Genomic DNA, 26181 nt, shown 5'->3' with positions numbered 1-26181 from the left:
CTGTTGTTCTGTAGCTGTTGTTCCAAGCTACTCAAATCCATGACAGAGACTCTGCTCGTCTCACGGGCAGGGCCCTGGGGAGGCCACAGGTGCTCCCCGCTGAGTGGGAGGAGGCAAAGCCAGGCTCAGAAGACCCACGGAAGACCTACCCTAGAGTGTGCACACCGGACACCAGGGGCTTGCACGAGGCTGTCAGCAGGAGCCGGGGGAGAAGCACTGGGGGTCCAAGCAAGTGCTTGCTGCTCAGCTCTGGGCATCTTTACTTTATTTCCACAGTCAGAGTGGATCCAAGGAGCCACCGTCACAGGCCTTTGAATTCTCTCTGCCCATCTGTCTGGGGCCTGTGCACCTCACCTCTTCCCCACCCCCCAATAAATCTTAGTGCCCCCAGGAGGTTTGTCACCTTTAATGTTTAACCATAAGGTCTGTGACCAGATGGCACTAGCATTCTGATGAAACAGCCAGGACGCTGCCTGGCCAAGAGTGACTGACGCCTTGTTTGCCTCTAGGTATAATCAAATAACTACTCTAGGAGCTGCGGGGAGGTGGGGGTGGAGTTTATGAGCCAATTCTGAGGTTTGCAGAGTAGGGAAAGCAAGATAAATAATGAAGGAGGAGACCTGGCCCTGTGGCTCACACCTGTAATCCCAACACTTTGGGAAACTGAGGCTGGAGGATTGCTTGAGCCTAGGAGTTTGAGACCAGCCTGAGCCATGTAGTGAGACTCCATCTCCACAAAAAATAAAAAATTAGCTGAGCATGGTGGCATGCGCCTGTAGTCCTAGCTACTCAGGGGGGTGAGGCAGAAAGATGGCTTGAACCCAGGAGTTTGAGGTTGCTGTGACCTCTGATGATGCCACTGCACTCCAGCCTGGGCAACAGAGTAAGACCCTGTCTCTAAATAAATAAATAAGGAAGATCCCTGTATTATTTGTTGATTCTTATCCAAGGGGGCTGAATAGCTGCTTTCATTCCAAGGTTAAGATTTTTCTTTTCCGTTGCTCTTATCCAAGTCATAGAAAAGATGAAAGAGGTAGAAGCACTTACAATCCAACTCTCTTCCTTGCAGACCTGAAAGGAAGCGGAGAGACGTCATGCAAGTGGCCAACACCACCATGTCCAGCCGAAGCAGGAACACCACAGCAATGGACACCTACAATATCACGGACCCAGAAGAGCTTGAGACAGAGTACCCTTTCTTTGAGAGCAGAGTAGATAACAAGGAGAGAACTGTCATTTCCAACCTCCGGCCTTTTACATTGTACCGCATCGATATCCACAGCTGTAACCATGAGGCTGAGAAGCTGGGCTGCAGCGCCTCCAACTTTGTCTTTGCAAGAACTATGCCTGCAGGTACGGTGTGATCCAGCTAGCCCCATTACTGATGCACTAAAGCCTAGTGGAGAAGACCATGTTTTATAGATGTAGGGTTTGACACCCAGGATCATGACCCTTAGTCCAGGTTCTGCCTACTGAACAATGTATGATCACTGATAAGCAGCATGGTAGACCAGCCACCCAGGGAGCAAGGCCTGTGCTGTGCTAGTGACATCACTCCCAGCCTGGTCTCTCCATAGAAAGTACTGAGAGCAGGGAGCTCCCTGCCAGGTCTACTCTTCTCCTGCTTCTGGTTCACATTGTGCATTCCCATGGCCCCTTGCCCATTTGTGCACAGATAAATTAGGCTGCTCCTTCCTGAGTTTTCACAGACTCAGTGACATTCCCAGTTAGCTGCCTTGATTCAGAGTAACCTTCGCTCCTCAAGTTATCTCCTTGCATAGCCTCTGCTCCTACTTGTTTGGTCTTCAGCTTTCCCTCGTAAGTTAGACACTGCCTGTCGCTCAGCCAGCCATTCACTCATCTTTGAAGTGGGTAAACTGCCCAGCTGTTGTTCTTGCAAGAGGCACCAGGTAGCAGAAAGCATGGAGGTGATTGGAGTCTGGGGAGTGGGCCCTCCTGTGCACAGTTCTGACACTGACACGCAGTACACCTTGGTGCAACCAACAGCCTCTCATGCCTCAGTTTCCCCAGCCTTCCTAGGAGACACATAGACCAACTGAGCCCTCAGTTCCTTTCCCAGCTGGTAACTTCCTAGGACTTTTGCTCACCACTTTGCTTACCGCTTTAAGAAGCAAAAGCAAAAGAGTAGCCACTGCAAGGTCAACTAGCAGCTAAAGGAGTTAATGCTGGCCAGGAAAGCTTGCTATCTCGGTACCAGCCTCTTCACAGTCCAGGCTTGGGGCTATCCTTCATGCCAGTGTAAAAATTGCAGCAGCTGCTGTGCAGATGAGAGCTGTTGGGGGGTCCTGTCACGGGCTGGGGGCCCTGTGCACTGCTGCTGCTCATTCAGCACCTTTGCAACCCACTCCTGTTCCATGGCCACATGCAGTTTTCTTTTTTCAAGTGGTGGGAGCAGAATAGAAGAGAGTTAACTTAGGTTGCCAAGATTTTCCTGCCATGCTTGACAGCAGGCTTTTCTGGTGGGGAGTAGGGAGGATACTGTGGCACCTTGAGACATGCAAATCATCAGGTTAGTCCAGTTTTGAAAGATACTGTTGAGAGCAGCCGGCTCGGGGAGCCTGCGTGGTCGCTGTCCATGGGCCTGCACGCACAGATCGAGGGGTTATTCTCAGGTCAGCCCAGCGTTGGCCTCCCTCCCTGGAGACCTGAAGCCAACTTTGTTGCTTGTTTAAATTGTCATACAGAAGGAGCAGATGACATTCCTGGGCCAGTGACCTGGGAGCCGAGGCCTGAAAACTCCATCTTTTTAAAGTGGCCAGAACCCGAGAATCCCAATGGATTGATTCTAATGTATGAAATAAAATATGGATCACAAGTCGAGGTAAGACTGGAGCCATGGCCTGTGTCTGCCTGTATTTCCACCGAAGTTGATAGCTTGTGTTGTGTTACCGTACAGGTTACCTCCTGGTTAGCTTAACACTCAAAACGATAAAAGAAGATGCTAAGTCAGTGAGGACTTGGGTCTTTTTGCCACCTCCACCCTCTGAGGAGTACTCTGCAGCATGCAAGGGGCTGGGCTATGTGTCATTCCCAAGAAACTTTCATTGTGGAAAATGACATATGGCATTGGCCAGATCTGTCATAATAACTATTGATCCTTCTGGAGTTGTTCTGGGTTTCAGAAATGTTAGATTAAAACTTTTGGGTGTGCTTAAAGCTACTTGAGGACAATCTCTTAAGACTTGGTTTCTTCCCCTTTGTTGACAGTCAGGGTCATTGCTAGGTGAGGGGTCAGAGAGTGAGCACCTGGAGCCACCGGTGTAGTGGGTTTTGCTGGCAGGTCCCAGATTTCTCCTGTGTTTTTGGGAAATTGACATGTATATTTTATTTCCCCCAGGATCAACGGGAATGTGTGTCCAGACAGGAGTACAGGAAGTATGGAGGGGCCAAGCTGAACCGGCTAAACCCAGGGAACTATACAGCCCGGATTCAGGCCACCTCTCTCTCTGGGAATGGGTCGTGGACAGACCCTGTGTTCTTCTATGTCCAGGCCAAAAGTAAGACTTATGGAGGGGTAGCATGGTAAAACTGAAAGTAGGTCAAGCCAGGGTTCGGGAAGATGGGGGTGCTGTGGCTCTCTTATTTCTGATTTTCTGTTAGAACAGAGTTTGCCAGTTCTCAGAAGGGTCACACAACCGTGTCTGGGAGTTTGTGCTGGAAAGATACTGAGCTTTGGGTCCCTACCTCATGTGACAGGCCAGGGAGAAGGTAGGAGTGTCCCCTCTTTTGAAGTGGTGCAACCACTGAAGAGCCAGAGGAGAGACCTTCACTTTCAACGTGGCTTATGTTCAAAGCTACTTGACAAAGCATTGAATTGACTTTTCTATGCCTTCCTGGTCAGTAAAGCTGGTTGGGGCTCAGATTCAGGGCTCGGAATCTGAGGGGTGAAAAAAACCTGAGAGTGCATCTGGTCCATCCTGCTCCAGGACAGGAATCTCTATGACAACATTCCAGGCTGAGGCACTCTGCTTAACTGTCCTTTGTTAAAATACACACGCACTCTTAAAGCACCAATATGCATTGGAAGGACACAGTGCTCACTGTTGGGTGCAGAGATTAAGTAGTGGGAGTTTATGCTCCAGCCATTGACAAGATAATTCTTAGGCTATTCTTTGTGATGATTTCAGATTTTAAAATGAATTTTGTACAATATATAAGCACAACAAGGGCCACATACTTGGTGTTTGACCAAAAAAATTTAATATTTTGTTTGGTGAAATTATTTCCATGTTAACTTTCTATTCTTAGTAGAAATCCAACATGTTGGATTATTTTATGTTCATGTAATGGGATCAAATTTGGCATAACACCATTCCTTATTGATTGCTCCCCACCTAAAATAGCAGTATAGCCCTGCTTAGTGATAGTACTTTCTGGTATCCACATTCCTCCTGTCTTGATCTGGAGTCTAAAACAAGCACTGAACATATCCAGCAATCCCACTTCTAGGCATGTATCCAAAGGAAGTGAAATCAGTGTGTCAAAGAGATATCTGTACTCCCATGTTCACTGCAGCACTATTCATAATAGCCAAGATGTGGAATCAACCTAATGTCCATCAACAGATGAATAGATAAAGAAAACGTGGTATATATACACAATGAAATACTTTCAGCCTTATAAAAGAAGGAAATCCTGTCATTTGCAACATGGATGAACCTGGAGGACATTATGTTAGGTGAAATAAGTCAGGCACAGAAAGACAGATACCACATGATCTCACTTATATATGGAATCTAAAAAAGTTGAGCTCAGAGAAGTCAAGAGTAGAATGGTGGTTACTGGGGATTGGGGCGGGTGGGGATTCGGGGGGATGTTGACCAAAGGAGGAAAAATCTCAGATAGCAGGAGTAAGTTCAAGAGATCTTTTATACAACATGGTGACTATACTTAATAATAAAGTATTCTTAAAAATTGCTAAGAGAGTAGTTTTAAGTGTTCTCACCCCAAAAAATGGTAAGTACGTGAGGTAGTGCATACGTTAATTAGCTCAATGGAGCCGTTCCACAATGTATACACATTTCAAAAACAACTGTTGTACATGATAAATATATACCATTTTTATTTGTCAATTAAAATTAATTAAAACTTCTTACAAAAACAAGAACTGCAGTAGGCCATCTGGTTAGCACCGGATATTCCAAGCTATGCGCGATATCTGAAAATCCTCATACTGATAGGTAGCAAAAGAAGGATGGGGTAAATAGAATTCCAAAACTAGAGCCAGCATTTTATGTTACTGGCACTGTGCCTGAGTTCAAGTTTAGGGGTAAACGGATGCTTAGGCAGATAATTCTGTCAATTAAAATAGTCTGAATTCTCCCATTTAGTCCACTTAAGCTAGTCTTACCAGTCAGCCTGTGCCACCTCCTCAATTCTAGAATGTTCACAGTACTCCTGTAACCCTCTCCAAAGCAGTGGCTTGCTTTCTTTGTCTACCTCTTTCTCTTTCTCTCCTCCTCTCCCCTCCCTCCGTCCCCTAGGAACAGAGCCTAGTTTGGGGGTCTGTGGTCTTTGAGACAGCAGCCTTGGCTCCTGGGGTTGGGTGAACTTGGCTTGTTTTGGGAGACATGTTCGTGTCTGCCTGTGCTGCTCCGTTTTTAACCCCATGAGTGCCAGGATGCCAGTGGGAAACCCAGGAGTCCCTCTGATGGAATTTTGCCAGCAGAAGTTGGCATATACTACATGGAAATTGGATCTGCATGCTAGCTTTGCTGCTGCAGTTTTTCCTTATGTCAGATAAGACTTTCTCCTGCTATAGTTTGGTCTCATTTCTTCTTGTTTAATCCTCAGAGGAAATGGAAGCTTTGGAAGCTTTCTGGCAATTGGTCTCCTTGTAGGAACTCTTTCCTGTGCTTGAATACTATTAAATTACCCTTCAGACTTCTCTTCTCCAGATGAAATAATCTCATGTCTTTTGGCCTTTTCTTGTAGCCCAGTCTCTTAGACCAATTTCCTAGCCATTTAATCATTTTGTTCTTCTTCTCTGGATGTGTTTCAATTTCTCCGTGTCCCTGTTGAAATGTGAAACTCGAAAAGAACACAGTACGACCTGACCAGTAGTGTAAGTGATACAGATACAAGAAATAGGCCTCAGGGGAAAAAATGAAGAATCTGCTAGCTTCCCCCTTGGCAATGGCAACTTGTGAGTATTTTTAGGAATTAGAAAATGCAGGAGCCTGCATCGATTTCATCTTTGATAAAAAATATTTTTAATTTTAAAATTAAAAATAGCTTTAATGGGCTATAAAGAATAATCATGGTAACTAGTTTTTAGTGGCACAATGGTCATTGATGGGTGATTTATGATCAGTGTAACTTGGTCCCCAATGAGTTCTTAGCCTATTTCCACATAGACATCTCTATTGGGTGTCCCCTGGCTACTTCAAGCTCCTTGTGCCAAAAACCAAAATCATAGTTGCTGCCCTCAGAGCATCTCTGCTCTCCTTCGTTCCTTATCTCAGTCCGTGTGGCCTCATAATCCGCTCACCACCCAGCCAGGAACCTCACAGGCGTCCCTCACTCTGCTTTCTCTCCAGCCACCTGGTTTCTATTCCAACCAAAGTCTCAGATTCTGCCTCTTAGACATCTTTCTGGAATCCAGCCCCTCCACTGTCACCGGCACTGCCACATGCCGGCCTCCAGGTTGCTGGCACTGTGGGAATGGTGTGAGCGGTGGGTGCAGGAAGGATTTATAGAAAAGAACCAGTGACTTCTTCACAAAGTCTGAACTGGGGAATGCAGAACATGCCCAGGGGATAAGGGGTGTTCCCCTACTGTCCAAGACATGGCAGTGCCTCCTCTCTACTGCCAGGCCCTCCAGTCTGTCCTCGGCACAGCCCTCCGCCTGGTGTGCAAATCTGATCAGTTCACTGCTGAGCCCGAGAGCTTTTGCTGACTCCTCTTAATCTGCAGAATGAAGTTGAAACTGCTCAGCTTGGACAAGGCTCCTTGTGAGCCAGCCCTGACTGCTCTCCAGGATTGTTTCCGAGCCATTTCTTTGCTAGGAAAGCCATTTACCCCCAAGGAAGGCGTATCTTTTCTTCTGCAAGACTCAAGCTAAAGGAGCCTGCTGTTGGGGAGCTTCCCTTGAGCCTCCCTCTCCTCCTCTCCCTTCTTCTCTGCATCGTTGTCGTATACGCAATCTGCTTTTATAGTTGTCATGCTACCTATTGACACTGATTTCCCACATCCCACAGAATGTTCCAGGGTGTGGGTCCATGCCCTGGTGCCCAGCCCAGGGCCTGTCACTGGTGGTGGGTGCTACAGCAGACCCTGTGGTCTCACACTGGTGACTGGGCTCAAATACTTGTGGAGCATTCAGAGCAGAGTTGGCAAGGGGTACCATCCAGTTGTTTTTGTACGTGTTCGTTTATTTTAAATTGTCTGTGGAACTGCCTTAAGACAGTTAAGGGTCAGTGTGGCTTGGATAAGAATTTTATTCATTTTATTTTTAGCAAATGTATGCGTTTTCACTAATAGTCATTAAACTGCTTGCAAAGATTGTTTTCCTTCAGTTCATCCGTCTATCTGTTACATCAAAATATACTGTATTGAAAAAGATGAGTATCCAGCTCAGGCTGCACTTACTTAATCTTTTTTCAAATAATTCAGTCTGTTTGCCGTGTAATTTCTGAGAACCATTTACCTTCAGGAATTCCTACTACATGACAGGAGAAGTAAAGGATTAGTCAGGGATTTTTTTTTTTTCTTTCATACTTCCAACTGAATTTAAAAACAAAGTGAGCAGATTGTTCACCTCACGACATTCTGTCATTTCCTCCCCCGTTGCTGTAGCAGGATATGAAAACTTCATCCATCTGATCATTGCCCTGCCCGTGGCCGTCCTGCTGATCGTGGGAGGCCTGGTGATCATGCTGTACGTCTTCCACAGAAAGAGGTCAGTGCCTTGTGCAAAGTTACAGCACTTTTTGTGGCCGAGTGGTGTGACAATTTGAATGTGCGCGAAGGTAGCCTTTTTGAGGATTTTGAGGCAATAGTTTCTGGATTGGAAAGCCTGATTTTTCCAGTCAGATGTTCTTGACAGGAAAAGAGAACATTTTCTGATGATTTTAACAACCACCCAAAAAGTGTTTTTTGATAGTACAGATCTTCCCCTCGCTGGCTGTTCTGTCGCACAGATACTGCCGCTCCTGCAAGCGTCTCCAAACTCGATGTCTTAGCCCTCCCGATCAGATAAGCCTTTTTATTAAATATCTCCAGTGAAGTAAAGAAACAAACGTTTCTTAAAAGGCTCTAATCTGAGGTGCTGAAGAAGCCAAAAGACGTGTTAGCAAATGTCTGCTGGCCCACCCGGGCCCGGCCTGGGAGTGCAGGCAGAGCTGCGCTGAGCTGGAAGCTCTCCATGCCTTCCTCCTGCCGCTTCTGGAAACAGCAAACGAGGCTGTTGTAACAAACAGGAAAATAGATACAGAAGCGTATAGAGATGGAGTTTTGTTAACCTAAATTTTATCTTTTTTGACAGAAATAACAGCAGGCTGGGGAATGGAGTGCTGTATGCTTCCGTGAACCCAGAGTACTTCAGCGCGGCTGACGGTAAGCGGGCCGGCCCCGCTCGCTGCCGGAGCGCGGGGAGGTGGGGCGGGAGCTTCCAGCAGCATCGCTGATTAGGGAAAGGGAAGAGGTTTGCCTTATTTTGAGGTATCTTTGGCCTTGATTCTGTCTTCATTAATATTTCTTTTTTTTTTAATCAAAGTTTTTAGCAGTTCAGTGAAAATGTCCAAACTTCTGGGACTGTGTGGGGTGCCCCAAGGAAAAACAGGCTTCAGAGATGAATGTGGCCAGCACAGTAATCAATTTACTTAATTGCTTGAAATTTTATGCTAGAGTGAAGAAAGCTTTTTAATTGTTAACATCTAGTTAGAGGATATGCTGCAGCTGACAAAACAGTCCTTTTAAACTAGTTTCAGTTTGAGTATCATCTCGTTATAATTGTCTTTGACCATGTGTGGCTTCCCTGCTCTTTTTATCTTGGAATTTTTCTGTCATTTCCTCCTGACTGGGGTCATACCCTCGTGGCTCATTCACATTACTTTTGCCAGCAACTAATGAGGGCCATTTAGTTAAGTGTCTGGGAAGGTCTGACTTGGAAGCTGGGTCATACTCAATGGTTATTTCCTTTTTTCCTTTTTTCTTCCTAGGATGCTCATATCCAAACCTTTTGAGAAAATCAGTTGGGGGCAGGGTTGGTCAGCGGTCCCAGTCATATTTGTACCATTAACTGGCACTTTGTAGGGGCTTTTACAAACACCATTCCATTTGCTCCTTACACCCCTGCAGCGTGGGTTTTCTTAATGCCCATCTGAAGGTGAGGAAATGAGCTCCAAGGAGAAACTTCTCAGGCTCACGTAGCTAGGCAGTTAAGAAGTCAGGATGAGAATTCAGGTGCCGTGGAAAGGCCTGTGCGATTTCCCCGGCAGGCAAGGAAGCTGGCCCGAAGGAGGGGCTGGGCCCGGTTCCTTCATGACGTTGGGTGCTGTGTTCAGAAACAGGGTTTGCTACCGTCTTGCTTCAGGAGGAGTGAAAGTAGATGTGCAGGAGATAGGAGATAAAGAGTCGTGATTAATGTAATTGATTATCAGGATCAAATGAGAAAACATAAGAAAATAGCTTGATAAGTGAAAAGCACTATATAAATGTGTAAGGTTTGACTGTGGTTTCTTTACTCATTTCTAATTGAGTTGTATTTATAGTAAAGCCAACCAAAAGCAGCCTCCTCTGAATGAGAATCAGGTGCAGAATAGTAAGGACATTATCCCTGTCTTCATAAAGATCTCACAAAGTTGTTTTATTAATAGTCATGTGTACACATATATATCTGCGTGTGTGTATGTGTGTGTATAAGGCATAGAGAACATTCTGGAAGGATGCATACCACACTTAACAAGAGTTGTTACTTGTGGAGTGGATCTTTCCCTAAAAAATGCCAGGCATGGTGTCACATGCCTGTAGTCCTCCCTACTTGGGAGACTGAGGTAGGAGGATTGCTTGAGTCCAGGAGTTTGAGGCTAGCCTGAGCAACGTAGCAAGACCCTATCTTTAAAAAGAAACAAAAACAAAACAAAACAGCAAGAGACAGATATGCATGATTTGTGTAAATAATAGCATTAAAAAAAAATCAGGGGTGTCATCACAGACAATAGATAGGGGCAATACAAGGCCACTTCCCCGTCTATGAGTGTGGAATATGACTATACCAGAGAATCTACTCTGCTTTGAAATAAAGCACCGAAGGTTGACATTTGTAGCTTTTGACTATGAAGTGCCCAGGAAGTTTAGAAGAACATTAATACAATAAAATCACTCTCTAGTGGTGACTTGAATTCAAATTTTGTGTCCTTCCAGAATGCATTCATAATATGTCTTGGTTCTTCATTAAAACAAAACAAAACAAAAACACATTTATTGCTACCCGGGCCAACAGGTGGGAACACTGTCACCTCATTTGAACTTAATTTATTTGAGAACTACCATAGAGCTAGTTTCCTCAGGGGGTGACAAAATGACATTGCAGTTCAAAAGTGCTTTAAAACTTCTTTCTCCCAAAGCTAATCTGCATGTCACCATTCTCCAGAGTACATTGAAAATCCCCTACAGGAGAGTGCTGATAACATTGTGCACATAAACGGCTCTCCTGGCTGGTGGAGCTCAGGACTGCTGGTAAAAGTCAGAGCTGATGGGTTGAATTTAAAGAAAAGGATTGAGGGTATTGACTTCAGGCACCTCCCAAGGAATGGATGTGATTGGTTTTAACTCCATGTTTTAGGGCATGCTACATAGTTAATTCAGATTAAAAGCAAGCCTGGATTCTCAGAGATAAATGAATAGAGACAGTGAGTCTTTATACCTTCTAAAGGGCATTGTGAAGAGTCTTATCTCCGGGTTGTATTGCATAGTTACTCTCCCAGGCAAGCGCCAGCCTCTTCTTCAGGGATGCAAGCCACCTAAGCCAGCCGGACGGCAGAGTTCCATTTCTGAAATTCTTCAACACATACGTAGTATGAAATACAAAAGTGTGCATGAAAGAAAACTCGAGACGATTAGTAAAGTCCATACTGGACACTCCTCAGTGGTGTAAATTGGTGGTGTCTCCTGGGCCTAATTTATAATAAACGTTTTTCCTTTGAGACATCACTTGAAAGTCGATACTTGGGACATGGGGAGGTTAGAGTACAGTTGTCAGCCCACTGCTGCTCTCACATCCAGCCTCAGACCCCAGGTGAGCATCTGGATGCGTAAAAGCAAAGACAGGCCCAGTCCCCACTTCCTAGTCCGTCTGCATTTCTGAGCCAGGACCGCCTTCCTACCAGTCAACGTGTAGTGGAGCCTGTTGGTGGGTCCCCTTCAGGCAGGGACCTCAGCACACAGCATTAGAAGAATGCAGTTATGATTGAAACTCCTTATGGAATAGGTGATTTTATTTTCATTTTTATCCTGCCCATTGGAGTTGTGGGAGGGAGCCTCTGTTTGGTTTTGTTTTCTTTCCTACCCTTTTTGTTTTCTTTCCTTCTCTTTGTTTCATCTTCCTTCCTGTCTAGAATTATTTATTTAGTTTCTCAAACCAGATTGAATCAAACCAGACACAGAGGCTGGAGAAGAAATACTGAGGCTCAGTATTTACCGTGCGCCCCTCTTAACTCATTACCCCGTAGTGCAGACCCCTGAGTTCACAGCACCCAGGCCAGAACCCTGGGAGCCGCCTCTGCTCACCAGCTGCCACAGCTGCCCTCTCCACACTGGGCACTGCTAGTCTCTCCCGGTCCCAGAGCTCAGTGGCATGGGCACCTCATTAGAGGCCTGATGGTCAAAGGCAGGCCTGGGAGACACTTTGTCTAGACCGGGGCAGACCTGCCAATAGAAATGTAATGCAATTCACATATGGAACCTTACATTTTCTGGTAGCCATATTTTTGAAAAGCAAAAAGAAACAGGAGAGATACATTCTAATAATGTTTTATGTAACCCATTATAGCCAGAGTAGTATCAGTGGTAACATGTAATCAGTATAGAAGTTATTGAAATATTTTACATTTTTTATTTTTATTTTTATACTAAGTCTTTGAAATCCAGTATGTATTTTATACTTACAGCATGTCTCAAATTGGACTAGTCACATTCAGGTGCTCGGTAGCCACATAGGGACTAGCTGCCGTATTAGACAGTGCGGGCCGGGGGTCAGTGTGGAGGACCCTGACACCTTTCTTGGATTCACCTGCGAAGTAGGACATCATATGCGACATTATTGCCTCTTACACCACTGACCTTTTTCCTGATCCGAAAGAAAAATTCTTCCCTCTTCCTATTGCTCTCCTGTCTTTGTGATTTGCATTTTAATCTGTTGATGAAGAGGGTGAAATCCAAACCACATAGAATACTCCTGCCCATTTCATTCAGTTTCTCTTTCTCCTGTGGTTAATTTGCTTATATCAGATAATGGAGTTTTTTAAAATGATGAAAAAAAGTAAAAGGAGCCACTCTTTTCTTTCCTATTCTAGGCTTCTTTGGTTCCTTCTGGTCCTTATATGCTGTTAGTATCCTTGAATTGTCTTGAAATCCACCAAGGTTTGAAATACCCATGCCTGGCCGTACGGTTGTCTTACTCAAATCCATAGCAGGTGGAGAGGGTTTAGAGCAATCCATGCCCCGGTCTCCTGGTATTTTCCTTTGTGGGTTTTCCGTTGTGGCGTCTTGTGTTCTTTGACTCAGAGTTTCCCCAAAAGCAGGTTGTGTCTAAGGGCTCATTTCCATACCTGTTTCACTTCTGGTTTCTTCTCTAGTGTACGTTCCTGATGAGTGGGAGGTAGCTCGAGAGAAGATCACCATGAGCCGAGAGCTTGGGCAGGGGTCGTTTGGGATGGTCTACGAAGGAGTTGCCAAGGGCGTGGTTAAAGATGAACCTGAAACCAGGGTGGCCATAAAAACGGTGAACGAGGCTGCGAGCATGCGTGAAAGGATTGAGTTTCTCAACGAGGCTTCCGTGATGAAGGAGTTCAATTGCCACCACGTGGTAAGAGAAGGTCCCTGAAAAGCCAGAATCCGACACAGGGAGGAAGTGTCCCACAAGTCCCCAGTGTGTTCATGGCCACCTTGTGGGTTTGGTGCCCCCCACCTCTGTCTTCTGGACAGTTACTCACTGTCCCACTGTCCCCTGCAGACCGCTGTGCTCAGGCAGGTTGGGATGGGGCCCCGGCACCACACAGACAGCTCTGGACGGTCACCCGCCCCCTCTAAGTCTTTCTCTTCTGATGCCCCGCAGGTGCGGTTGCTCGGCGTGGTGTCCCAGGGCCAGCCAACGCTGGTCATCATGGAGCTGATGACACGGGGTGACCTCAAAAGTTACCTCAGGTCTCTGAGGCCAGAAATAGAGGTCAGTTTTGATTTTCACCGACTTCGCACGTGACCTTGCCTGTTCTCTTTCCTTTAGAAACTCCCTGCATGGAGTGTTTCTTGCTCCATGCTCAGTGATAGGTCCTTTTTGTAAAGGATTTCCCCAACTAGAGGAAGACCTCGATCTTTGTGAGAGGAGCTTGCCATTCCTCAGATCCCCTGGTGCGTGAACGCCGCTGTGCCTTTGTCCCAGTGTTCCCTCCGCCCCCAGTCCCTCCCCACGTCTCATGTCCACCTGCCGGTCCACACTGGCGCACTCCCTCCCCAAAGCTTACCCATCCCTTGCCAGGAGTAGCCGCCTCCTCAGCTGACTTCTCAGTGCGTTTGACTCTCCTAACACGTGTGTCCTCGTGTCGTATTGTGTTGCTGTTGGAGCGTGTCCCGCTCACCCATTGTGTGTAGCTTTTCATCCCAGGCCCAGCATGCATGCAGCTCAGGGCTGTGGCTGTGGCAGGCATTCTTTCGATAAATGTGTGCTAAAGATCTGTGTCGGGCTGACTGGATTCTTGCCCTTGCATCTGGGAAGTTGCTGAGGCGATTTCCCGCCCAGCTCTATGCACCAGACGTCCACTCATTCACAAGCCCCACCCCCACACACACACAGCCCTTCCCTTGCGCTGTCAGCAGCCTGTGCCTTCGAGACTGGGAAGCTGGATTTCTCACACTCTGCGTCCACATTTCAAGCTTGCTCCTGATTCAGTGTCTTGCTGGCACTTTTGAATGATAGTCACCTCAGCTGCCCGATCTCTGCTTAGTCTACTAAAAATTTCGATTTGGGTCATGAGCTTCAAATCCAAAACCTGCTGAAATCCTATGTGAGTTTTCATTAGTCACCGTAGTGTCTCGCCTTCTGTAGTACTAACCCACGAGCCAGCTTTTTATCATGCAGGCGTGACTTATGAGTAAGTGAGTCTAAGAATAAACTGGTAGATAAATGCTGGGATAGAACCAGCAACAGCTGCCTTTTCATGTGGCTGCCTCGGTGGGTCTGAAGTCCTCACTTTGTCCCTGACTTTGCTACCTGTGGGGTAAGCAGTGTGTCTGCTTGTATTCCTTGGACACAGTAAATTGCCTTTCTCTACCCCTTTTGAATTTCTTTTGCCAATTCCTGTTTAGGCTTAATTTCTTATTTTCTTTTTTTAATCTGCAACTTAATCATCTCCCGAGTGGCTGTTCCTTAATTTTAGTTCCATGCACCTGTTCACCTATGACTTCATTTATTTACAGCACATGGTGTTTGGGGTTCTGTGAGAGCCACAAGGCCAAGCGTGGACTGAGGCAGGACAGGGAGCGATTTACAACACCCCACCCCACCCCTGCCCTGCCCAGCCTTGGTCCCCAGCACCCGTGGGTGTTAGTGCCTTTTCCTGGCTCATTTCAATACACAGGCCAGAATGAAGGAGAAAAACTTGATCAAACAGGTGACTGGAGATGTGGCAGAATATTTCTTGCTAGCATCATTTGAGGCACCTCTGAAAAGTATGAAACTCATTCCCTTCATCCCCAATTTCAGGCAGAGAATAAAAATTCAGGACACTTGGTCTTAGTCCTGGCTCTGCCGCTTGGCTTCCTGCTGTCCTTAGGCAGCCACAGCAGGCTTATGGGGCTCAGTTTCCTCATGGGTAAAATAGGAGGGTCGAACAGAAAGATTACGGAAGTCCTTTTCAGAGCTAAAATTCCCCTGTAGATTTGTCAGATTTAAATATTTTCTTTCTAACTTATGTCAAGCATAAAATGTGTGTGCTTCTCCTGCAGATTCATTATATTCTACTTGCCCCACCCCTAGTTAAGCTTCTCGTATTTACCTCACCAAGTGTAGCTGCGTGTATGTGCTTGTCTTAAATAGCTTTAACCAGAGTAAAGATTTCTGCTCTCTAAGATAAATGAAAGAATGGCAGTGTGACACCATGAACTGACAAAATGCCAGCCCTCTCTCTCAGTGCCTAAAGTTAAGTTCCTTTTGTTGATCTTGTTTTCCACATTAATTATGAATGACCACTTCACAGTAACCACCTATGCGTCATACTCCAACACTTGAGGATTACAAGCATAAGCTTTATGTTTCACCTGCACATTTCCCCGCGTACCACGCATACTGAAAGTTCTGAAGAGGTTCAAAGGAAACGTTACGGAAAACATTTTTTTCCCAAGGAGAAAAAGCGCGTCTAAAGACATCGGCTGTGTGAGAGAAAGTGGTGGTTTCAGCTTACCCCCAGCGACATAATGTCGATTTCACAGATAACTGAGTGATAAGTATTGTAAGTCACCAGAGACAGCCTTGATAGCCTCTTCAGATGTGTGTGTCCTTGAGTGTAGGGAGCTTCCCCAGAGGTACGGGGGAGTTGTTGTCATGCTGCTTCTACATCCTGGCTGTCAGTGGAAACTAGCACCTCCTAGGTGCTCCAGCAGTGACATCCTTGTGATCCCGGCATAGGGGAGCCCAGCCATGCTTGTCCCATGGCCCACAGGGTTTGAGCTAGGGAGGTCATGTGTAGGACCTGTCAGAGCAAGATGGCTTTGTAGGGTTCCATGAGATGCGTTACAGTCAGGAAAGCCCAGGTAAAATCTACTGCATTATTTACATGCAAAAGGTAAAAGCGTCTTAACTGTGGGATAGTGATTGGTTTTTGCACTGGAGTGACTTGGGCATATGTCTTACATAAAACTTTTTCTCAAATGGATTTATTATTATCTGGGGGTAATTGTTTTCAGTTCCAAAGCGAGTATGTTGCCCTCCTCTGCAAAGAAGAGATTTTTATCCATGATACTTGTCACCATTTTTCACATTGGTGCCCTCCAAGATAAGCTTCAGCTGGACTTCTCTTGTCAGGTGCTTGTTTTTCTCAGCCCACAGAAAGTACAGTCTGATGAATGTCACACTGTGAGTTGAAAAAATTAGTCCTAGTATTTTTGTACTTTAGGAGAAAGTTGTAGAGAAAGAAAAAGATTAAGTAATTTGTAACAGTGCTTATATGGGAAATAAAACATACACTGTCCATTTGGAAAATACATTTGCTTATTTCCACACAGCCTTTGTAATGTGCTCTCCATCCTTTTACCTGTACTTTGATTGTAGAAATAAAAGGAACATCTAAACTAATAGGAATTTAAGTAACCAAGAGTCCTCAATATCAAAAATTATGTATTTCACTTTATATAATTTTTGCCATACCCAAAATAGAAAATGCTCGTCCAGGAAGTGCTAACTGGCATTTCCCTGGGCAGCTGTGTGTGATGTGGTTAGGGAGCAGGTGCGTGACTTTACCCCCGGGTAGATGCTGTACTCTCCATAATAACAGGTTCCTTCTGAGCAAGTCCTGATTTCTTAGCACAATGACCTGTGGTGCTCAGATTGAACAAAGATGGGTTTGTAAATCCTGAAAGAACTTGGAGTGGGAAAAAATTCCTAAATTCTCAACGTGAATTTTTTTTTTTTTTTTTTTTTTACATCTCCAACAGAATAATCCAGTCCTAGCACCTCCAACTCTAAGCAAGATGATCCAGATGGCTGGAGAGATTGCAGATGGCATGGCGTACCTCAATGCCAACAAGTTCGTCCACAGAGACCTTGCTGCCCGGAACTGCATGGTGGCTGAAGATTTCACAGTCAAAATCGGAGGTGTGTCTTTAGCTTTCCAGACTTGAGCAAGAACTAAATTCAGAGGTGTTTTAGAGGACCTCGGCATTAGCCTGTCCCTGGAGAGGTTTTCTAACACCTCCCTTGAGTGCAAAGACTAGCTGTTATGAGTAATATGATTGTCTGCAGTTGATAGTCAATCACAAAGCTGGCTGGGCTGGCTCTGATCCTGAGAGCACATGGACATGGTGGTCCAGGTAGCGGCCATGGCCCCTGAGATCAGCTCTTGGCATTTGAGGCATTTCTTGGCAGAAAACTTCTCAGCAGTGGTTACAGAAATAATGGAGACAATGTCCTCAGGTGATTCTGACTTGAGAATTAAAATCACAATCCAAACTGCCAATCTTCCCTCCGATTATCCTAGCTTATAAGGCTCATTTTCCCCTGCCCCGCAGGGCTCCACATTGTTTTCCAGGAGGTGAGGCGAAGGCCCTGCACAGAGCAGGAGCAGTGATGGGAACAGGCATGGCGGTCCTGCAGGTGGGGGACCATCACTGCTCAGTGGGTTTCACACCTGAAGCTGGTCAACTGGTCTCTTAACCAGGCACTCACGCCACTCATCGTCCTGATCCCTTGTTGCCACCACCCACTGTAACTCCAGGAAAAGGGTTTGGATTGTATTTCTGAGCTCTGGTTAGAAACTCATTTCGGCCTTTAGGTTTGTGTTTTTACTTTGGGCTTGTAATCCACCTAATAAAAACACACATAACAAACATTAGGACTGCTTAGGAAACCACCTGCTTTTACCAGGACCCTCATCTTCCCGCTATGAAATGATGATAGTTCAGAAAAATGCAAATATTTATCCTGAGAAATTGCAGGGGAGACTTAACGTCCAAAGAAAACTACTTAAAATAGACCTCTTTGTCTAGCTCTTGACCTATCTGGTCTGGAAGTGATCACCTTCCTTTAGAAATATATATGTATTTTTTCCTTTAGCAATGATTTTTGAGTGAAATGTTTTGGCCCTTTAGTGAACAGTGAGGGTCCCCCCTAGAATGGTTTCCAGGGTGGGGTGAGTGTCTTTATTTTTCCTTTGTACTGAAATGGAGTTTTATCATAGAGCAGATGTCCCTCAGTCACCAGAATGACTCAGGATCCCCCACTGTGTCCCCAGGTTGGGCCCTTTGAGGCACCCTCACCTGTGGTGCCCCTTGAAACCCAGCAGGGGGTCCTGACTGCTGTCCTGGCCCAGGGTTTCCGGGGAAGAGCACCCTTGTCCCCAGCGGGGCTTCCTTTGTGCCCCCTGCTTGCTTCCCCTTCCCTTCCCATTCTCCTCATGTCTCCACAGGGACTCAGATTGTCCCCTCAGAAATGCCAGCTGGCTCCCCGTCCCCCGCCCAGGGGAGAGCTAAGAGACGGGAGAGCTGGGTGGGCCTAAGTTTAAGTCCCATTTCTCCCACGTATGGACGAGAGACTTGGGGCTGGTGCCTCAAGTCTGTGAGCCTCAGTTTCTTCACCTCTGAAATGGGGGTGATAACGTAACAGACCCCACAGGATTGCGGGAGGGACTCAGTGCAGGAAACAACCAAGCACGCACCTGGCCCGGGGCAGGGCTACAGTGAGCGCTGGTTCCTCTCCACATCCTCCTTCCCCCCCCCTTCCTGGCACATGCTGGGAACTCAGTTTCTTCCCACGTTGCATTACCATGGGAGAGACCTTTTTTTGTGCCAATTTCCATTTTAAATCTAAATCAGCGAGGATTATATTTGCTGTTGAACATGTGGCATATTTATAGTGATATTTTCTTTGTAATAGTGGTTTTTCTTTCTAGAAGTTAACATTTTCCTTTTGTGCTTTGGAAGAAATAGTTTGTGGTTTTTTTTCTGGGATTTCTTCTTTTCCATTTTGTGAAAGTAAAGGCAAAAATCTTCTCATTTGCATGTCACTGGATTAATTCACAGATAAGACTTTGGCACTTCATTTTTATTTTTCACGAGGGTTCAGATGTTTTCCCACTATCCATCGTCTCATGGATTACAAATACGGCAAGTGATTTTACCAGAGGCAGTTTGATGGCCCTTAGCATAGCAGAAGTAAATTATGTTGGTCAACGTCCAAGGATCTTTGTTCTCTGTGTTTACTTTGTAGCCTTACCTCTTTGTGGCGTGAGTTAGAGAAAGGAACGAACATTGTAAAAAGTAGAGCAGCCCTTTCTCCTGGGAAGGAGAACAGAAGAGTCCATGTGAAAAAAGGTTGTATGATTGAGTGGAAAATCAAAATCTGACAAAGAAGCAATAATTTAGGATTACAAAGCAAGCCTGCTATCAAACATAATTATGTGACATCTTTTGGAGACATGGAAAATGGAAGAAATTTTCAAAACTGAATGGGAGTATTATGTTGAAAAACAATATTAAGTAGTAGCTTCAGGGACTAGTAAATAGCATCTCTTAGGCATCTTGCTATGTACTTTTGTGATTGTGAATTGTTACTCTGAATATTTTACCCCTTATTAAGCAGTGAAAGTATTTCCTTTCCTTTGTGGATGGCGCAATGCTACTAAGTAAATAAGAGTCTACACTTTTTTATCAGGTTTTAAAACCATGTATAAAGGACCCTTGGTCTACACAGTACTACATATTTTCTTGACAAATTATGGGACTTGATAATTTGTTAAATGCCTTTCATTTTAAATGCAATAAGGGAATTAACTTCTTAAAGGATTCAGATTATGATTGTATTAAGAGAAGAGATTTTTTGGTATTTGCTCATCATGTGACTAATCACCCCTTACTGTTTCTGCCTTATGAAATTGCAAACCCTGATATTTTAGCTCCTTAAAGCGGGGTGTGTTGGTGTCTCACCTTGAATGCGAAGGGGGCCTGGGGGCCCTCTGCTGCGGCAGTGGTGGTGCCTGCTCCGGCAGCATGACTCTGTGCCTTCCCCCTGCCTTACAGATTTCGGTATGACTCGAGACATCTACGAGACAGACTATTACCGGAAAGGAGGGAAAGGCTTGCTGCCCGTGCGCTGGATGTCTCCCGAGTCCCTCAAGGATGGCGTCTTCACCACTCACTCGGACGTCTGGTATGAGAGCCCTTTACCGCAGCACCAGCCGGAGCCCCCGGCCTCTGCACAGCCCACTGGCCTGGCCCCCTCTGGCTTTACTTTTCTCCGGCTCTCTGTTCGATGGCACCCATTTCCAGCTTTAGCTCGGCGCTCTGGGGGCCACACTCCTTCATCTTTGAGGTGTTCCTGTTGTCAGTGGCCTAGCTAAGGACAGAAAGGCATGTGTGGCACCCTCATTTCTTTTAATCTTCAGTAGCTAATGATTATGCTATGCTCCCAGGAGCTGGGACATGCCAGAAGCCATCACCTCTCTCTGCTTCTCCCCTGCCTGCCTTCTTTCTCTTTTTTTCTTTCTCAAGAAATAGATACTCTGTGTGTGTCTGCCCTATCTAACTTAACCTTCAGATTGCAGACAATACTTCATTTAGACCCAAAGCTTGTGAGTCCTGATTGTGTTTTCCTGTTGGTCCCATCTGCTATCCGTCCTCTTTCATGGGCATCCTCATTGTTGGCCCAGGGGTGGTTATGGGAAGCAAAATGTCTCCCTTTTAATAATAAAAGTGTCTTGCAGTGGAAGCTTGTCGGCTTAGGGGTGCAGAGTCCTCTCAGCATTGTTTATGGCAATTCCTGAGCAACATTGTGGAGAGGCGATCAGGTTCTGAAATACAACTGAGATTCTTGGCGGGCTAAGGCCCTGGCACGTCCACCTTCTAGAATGTCAGCGGGTGTCTTGGCTTTCCTCTCGGGCGATCCCATTGCTTTTGCATTACAGAAATGGTAGTTGTTTACTCCGACTGTCGGGATGACCACATAGAGGAACTATTTCAATAGTGACTGACATCATTTTTTTTTAAACCTCGTAAACCTTTCACAGTTCAAGGGCCTTGGATCTTATTTTGAAGACAGGTGCAAATTGGAAATAGCATTTGAATATTACCCGGCAAAGCGTGATTGCTTCGTGAGCTCAAGTATATTTGTTTTTCAATCAGCTTATCCAAGATGGTTATCTCTTTACTGTGAAATCAAAGTGCTCTACATAATTTTTAGAGATTACGATGGCAGGGAGAGGGCAAGCCTGGGTACCTGCATGCATCTATTTGGAGGCTTTATGCCTCCAAAAGGTTTGAGTTCAGTTTATAGTATAGTAAAATAGAAAACTAGAAGAGCCAGGGGGAATGGAGGCAGAATAGGAATATAAAGCAAGGGTTGTTAATATCTCACAGGCTAATTTTACCAAATTCTGGTTAGCAGCTATTCTACAAGCAGCAACAAAAGGACATATATTGTGTTCAGTGCCAATTTCTTTCCATTTGAGTACATAACTATTATGAACCAATAAGAAAAGAATATATAAATGAGAATAGGCATTTGATATTCATTCCATTAAATGTTCAGGCGTTGACATTAGATGTCTGATGGTAGGACAGCGGGGAGAAAGCCAGGATGCTGGAGTACGTGGAAGGTTTTTCAGCTGCCCAGGCACTAAACTAAACCTATCCCTCTCTCGAAAGAATGGAAATCGTTTTGGATTGTATTCAACAGCATAAAACAATCATTCCTAAATAGTTAAAATCTAGAAAAAAAAATGCAAAGAATTTTGTCTGGCTTTATAGAAGAGACCCCAGAATCTTAGGACTGGAAAGTATCCCTGAGGCCAGGCCCGGCCCCGAATCCCATCACCCGTAGCATCTTTGACAGCTGGTGGTTGAGCTTCTTGCTAAGACACTTCCAGGGACTGCATGGTCACTTTTTCACAAAGACAGGCCAGCCTGATTCCTCAGGCGTCCTTGTTCTTAGCAAGTCTCTCTCGTGTTATGCTTAAGTTGGCCTTTGTGTGACACCCCTTCAGACCATCTCTGTGTAGCACAATTGTGTGCCCTGCCCTGCTCTTGAAGAGACAGGCCTGGGTGTCATCAAGCAAGTGTCTGTTCTGCAGTCAGAACGTCTGCAGGTTTCCCTCTGTCTTCTGAGGCTTCATTCCCAGGCCTTGGGCACTGTGGCTGTTCTTCCTGCCTCTCCCTTGTAGCACCAAGTCCCTCTCAGGGGCCAGTTTGAGTTAAAAGACGCAGTGTGCGCTGCAGGCGTGGAGGAAACCAGGCGAGGATGGGAGTCGTACCCCACGGCTTAAAGTCGCGTTTCCTTCCTGAGCATCTGGGTGGCCCCATGGTCTTCATTCCTTGACTTACTAAGATGCTTTCCAAATGGTCACAAATAGCCAAGGTTATTTGCGTCTCTAGTGGCTAATGACCATCCGTGGGGAGTGTGGGTTTCTCTGTAGGTTTGAATTTGCTGCGAAGTGGGATGTTGCTGCCATCCCGCCTTGGTGTGCGACGTGTGGTACTGAGCACCGACTCCAGCGGGGACTGGCACCAGGCTGGGACCCACACCGACGGGTCTATTCCTTGGGGAAGACAGCCTCAGCGCCCATAATTAGAGAAGACTTTAAGAAGCATTTATCTAAGGTTTAAAGATTAAATCTGTCCACAAAATATGACTTGATTTTATATGAAGGGTTAATAGCCAGCACCACATAGTAAAAGACCTGCTTTGAAAAACACAGGTGTTACCTCCGACTGGCTGTGTGGCCTTGGTCAGATCACGGGGCTTCTCTGGGCTGCTAGTTGCTCCATGTGTAAGGTGGGGACATCTGTCTCGGGGTGTCTGTATTCCCTGACACCTCTGTGGTACCTTGAAAGATGTTTAAATGCCTCCAGTGACAACTGGTGTCAGGTAGAGATGGCTCAGCCTCCATACCTTGGAGCAGAAAAACAGTGGGACTTAGTTGTCACTCTGAGCTGTGAAGGGTGGCTACAGACTCCAGCACTAGGTGGCCCTCGATGACAGGGGATAGTGACATCAGACGAGAGTTCCTCAGAGGAAAGCTTTTCCTGTTCAGTTCAACAAGTCTGTGGAGAGCCGGGTCTGTCACCTGCTGTGTCATTAATGTGTGTGATCAAGAGGAGCTCGGCACATGGAAGATGCAGGGACGATGAGCAGCCTGTCCCTGTCCTCCAGGGATGATGAGCAACTCGTCTCTGTCCTTCAGGAATGAAGTCTTGTGTGGAAGAGGAAGTGCCTGACAGGTTGGGGTCACCGAAGCCTTCACGGAGGAGACGAAGTTGTGAGGACACCCTAAGCGCGGGTTGTCACCAGCGGAGCAATAGGAGGGGCTCCTGGCAGCGGGGATGCTGGGGGGAGAGGTGGTGGCGGGAAATAACCTGCTGCAGGCGGGGGACGAGGGCCTCGCTTGAGGGAGTTAGGCTGAAGAGGCTCAGGTAAGGCCTTGGGTACTCTGTTAGGATTTTGGACCAATTCTCCAGGCTCTGCAATGACTGTTGAGGTTCCTGAACAGAAGGGTGACCTAGAGCTGTGTTTTAAGACGTTCGTGTTCGCTAGAGTGCAAGGCTGTGCTGAGCAACGTACTAGAGCCTTGAGGGAGGGGTGCAGGTGGCCAGGGCAGGAGGACTGTCCACACTGAGGGGTGCTGGGGGCGAGAGGGGGGCCAGGCCTTTGGACAAAACTGAGGCTCAGGTGGCAAGTCACTGTGGGACTCCGAGGAGGCTGAGGTTACCCACAAACTCAGCACGTCCCAAAAGGAACTCTGCCTCGCACCCTGTTCTCCTTCAGGCTGACTGCAGGGGGATGGCTCGGGTGGAATAAGGCATTAGCTGCGGGGAGGCCAGAAGGAGAACAGGGTGCGAGGCAGAGTTCCTTTTGTGATGTGCTGAGTTTGTGGGTAGCCCAGTAACAGGGAGCTTGCGGGGGTCAGGGTGGGAGCCGTCGGTGAGGACTGGCTGCCAGGAAGCAGCGACGGGCCGGGGAAGCCGTGTAGGGCAAGAGGGAAGCACGTTCTCAGGCCCCGTCACAGACCAGCCTGCAGTCGCAGAAACAGAAAGCGGGTCATCGCTCGTGCCGTGCCCGTCTCAGACGAGACTGAGGCGTGCTGCCAGTGTGACTGGGCAGGTTCTGGAAGGCAGAGCTTCCCCCACAGAAGCTGACAGAGAACCCCGCTTCCCTCGGCCCAGGCCTTTCAAAGCTGCCCTCTGGGTCTATGGCTTTTCTGAGTCTCTTGTACAACATGAAGGCTACAGTATTTCCTGGTCACTTGTGGTTAAAAGGGACTTTGGGTTGGTCTGTCCCCTAATTGCTAAGTTTCTGTCTAACATCTGCTTTTAGTGCCAGTTTCTACAAAAACCTTTTGTTCGTAGAGAATAGCCTAAGCAGCGGGCAAACATTCTGATAGAGAGTCAGAGCCCTCCGGGCTTGGGTGCGAGGCCAGGATCCCAAGAGCTCTCGGTGGGAGATACCCAGCCCGGGGACTTTCGCTGCGGCGGGGCCACTCAGAAGCCCCCCGGGCCATGTGCTGAGGTACAGCCTGCTGTATTGCACCACAGGGGCCCAAGTGCAAGGGCACATAGGCCGGGGAGACTGTGAGTGATGGAAATTTGCCCAGAGAAGGCAGGTATATTTTGCAGATTCCAGCATTGACTTGTTAAACGTTATCTGTCTGAAATTTCTGTGTATGTATAGTATCTGTTTTAATTTATTTTTCAGTAGTTTGATCTTCTGAACTGACAGGCAAAACCTCATGTGTGGCAGAATTGCCCCTACTCTGCCTGCAGAGTGTATTCCAACCTCTGCTGGAGGACTCTGTTGTCCTTGACACTTTGCACTGGCAAGAGCAGCCCACCCCGAGTCCCCCACCCATGAGACAGAGAGAGGCCTTCAGGTACCACTGCAGCTTCTGAGCTCCATGGGGGCAGGAATTCTCTTGTCCCTTAGCCCGACTAGACCTCAAGATCCCCACAGAGCCTTTACACATTACAGGCCCAAAGCTTTCATCCCAGATTAGCCAAATCAGAGCTTGTCTTGGGGGCCCAGGCCTCAGTCTATTTTCAAAACTTCCCAAGAAATTCTCCTATGCCACTGGTGCATTGAGAACCACTTTGGTAGAGGTTTCCAGAACTCTGATCATAAGAATCACCCGAGGAACTTATTAGAAAAGCTCAATTGTCCCAGGCCTCGTGTGAGGTTACTAAACCAATGTCCAGGCTGGGGCCGGGGCTCTGCATTCTATCATTCTTGGGCAGAAGCGAGTTGGGAGACACTGCTGTGCCGGGCAAATGGCTGGGAGTAGGTGCTGAACTGAGTGTGCTCTGCGTTCAAATCGAGATCAGGGCTTCCTAACCACACGAGGGATGCTAAAAACTCCCCGGACGTGAGCTTCCTCAGCTCTGCCGCCAGGGCTGAGGTTACAGGGAACATCAAGGGCAGCAGAGGAGGATGGACAATGTCCCACACTTAGCCCAGGGCCTGGCCCGCCCTCTGCCAGGCACTGTCGCCATGGTGAGGACCGTTTTTCAGTACCAGATCATGAAAGAATGCCGGAAAAGAGGGTACAATGTGGTCCAGCTGTCCCTTTCCAAGCTGCTCGCATTTCTCTTTCGCTGCAGGTCGTTTGGGGTGGTCCTCTGGGAGATCGCCACGCTGGCCGAGCAGCCCTACCAGGGCTTGTCCAACGAGCAAGTCCTTCGCTTCGTCATGGAGGGCGGCCTTCTGGACAAGCCGGACAACTGCCCCGACATGCTGTGCGTATTTCCTGGGCCCCCTCCGTGCCCTTCTGATTGCTTCTCACCAGTCACTGTTTTCCAGGGCCACGTGAGATGAGTAATTCTGGGGGCCGTTCTCTCTGGGCCTGAGGGTGGGCAGGAGTGGTTTACGAGAGAGCTCGTCCTCATGGAAGGCGCCGAGGTTGGCAGAACCTGTCCCTTCGTGCAGGCACCCCGATTCCCCCCATGTTCCTTAATGCTTTAGTGGTGATTTGCAGTTCACATTGTGGTTTCTCAGGCCAAATATGTCTGGGAAATATGTGACTAAAGCAATCCTTACTCCATCCTCTCTGCGTGAGAGGATGGCCTTTTAAAACGAAAGGCAAGAACTCAACACTTTGTACTCTGAAGTCGAATTTGAGAGCCTCTCCCCAACCTCTGGCCAGTCTGAGCGAACTGCCGCGAGTCGGCGTACACAGAGCTTCGTGGGCAGGGCTCCTGCATGCACTACGCAGGGTGGACTTTCAGATAGTGCCACCACCCTGGGCCCCCCCC

General features: G+C 47.0%; 1 protein-coding gene across 2 annotated transcripts in view; it reads left to right on the top strand.

Annotated features, from left to right (window-relative positions):
- IGF1R (insulin like growth factor 1 receptor) overlaps positions 1 to 26181 on the top strand; it is a 281778-nt gene that overhangs the window by 247890 nt on the left and 7707 nt on the right. The window contains exons 11-20 of one of the 2 annotated variants that reach the window (XM_045561532.1): positions 1070 to 1353; positions 2706 to 2842; positions 3359 to 3518; positions 7819 to 7921; positions 8507 to 8577; positions 12819 to 13048; positions 13298 to 13408; positions 16888 to 17047; positions 19966 to 20095; positions 25531 to 25665. In XM_045561532.1, coding sequence (XP_045417488.1) covers positions 1070 to 1353; positions 2706 to 2842; positions 3359 to 3518; positions 7819 to 7921; positions 8507 to 8577; positions 12819 to 13048; positions 13298 to 13408; positions 16888 to 17047; positions 19966 to 20095; positions 25531 to 25665 — 1521 coding nt within the window. The remainder of the gene's footprint in view (positions 1 to 1069; positions 1354 to 2705; positions 2843 to 3358; positions 3519 to 7818; positions 7922 to 8506; positions 8578 to 12818; positions 13049 to 13297; positions 13409 to 16887; positions 17048 to 19965; positions 20096 to 25530; positions 25666 to 26181) is intronic. The other variant, XM_045561533.1, reaches the window with a different exon arrangement.

Source organism: Lemur catta, chromosome 9 (assembly GCF_020740605.2).
Source record: "Lemur catta isolate mLemCat1 chromosome 9, mLemCat1.pri, whole genome shotgun sequence".
Lineage (NCBI taxonomy): Eukaryota > Metazoa > Chordata > Mammalia > Primates > Lemuridae > Lemur > Lemur catta.
Note: the sequence above shows the minus strand (reverse complement) of the source record. Positions and strands in the feature narration are given on the sequence as shown.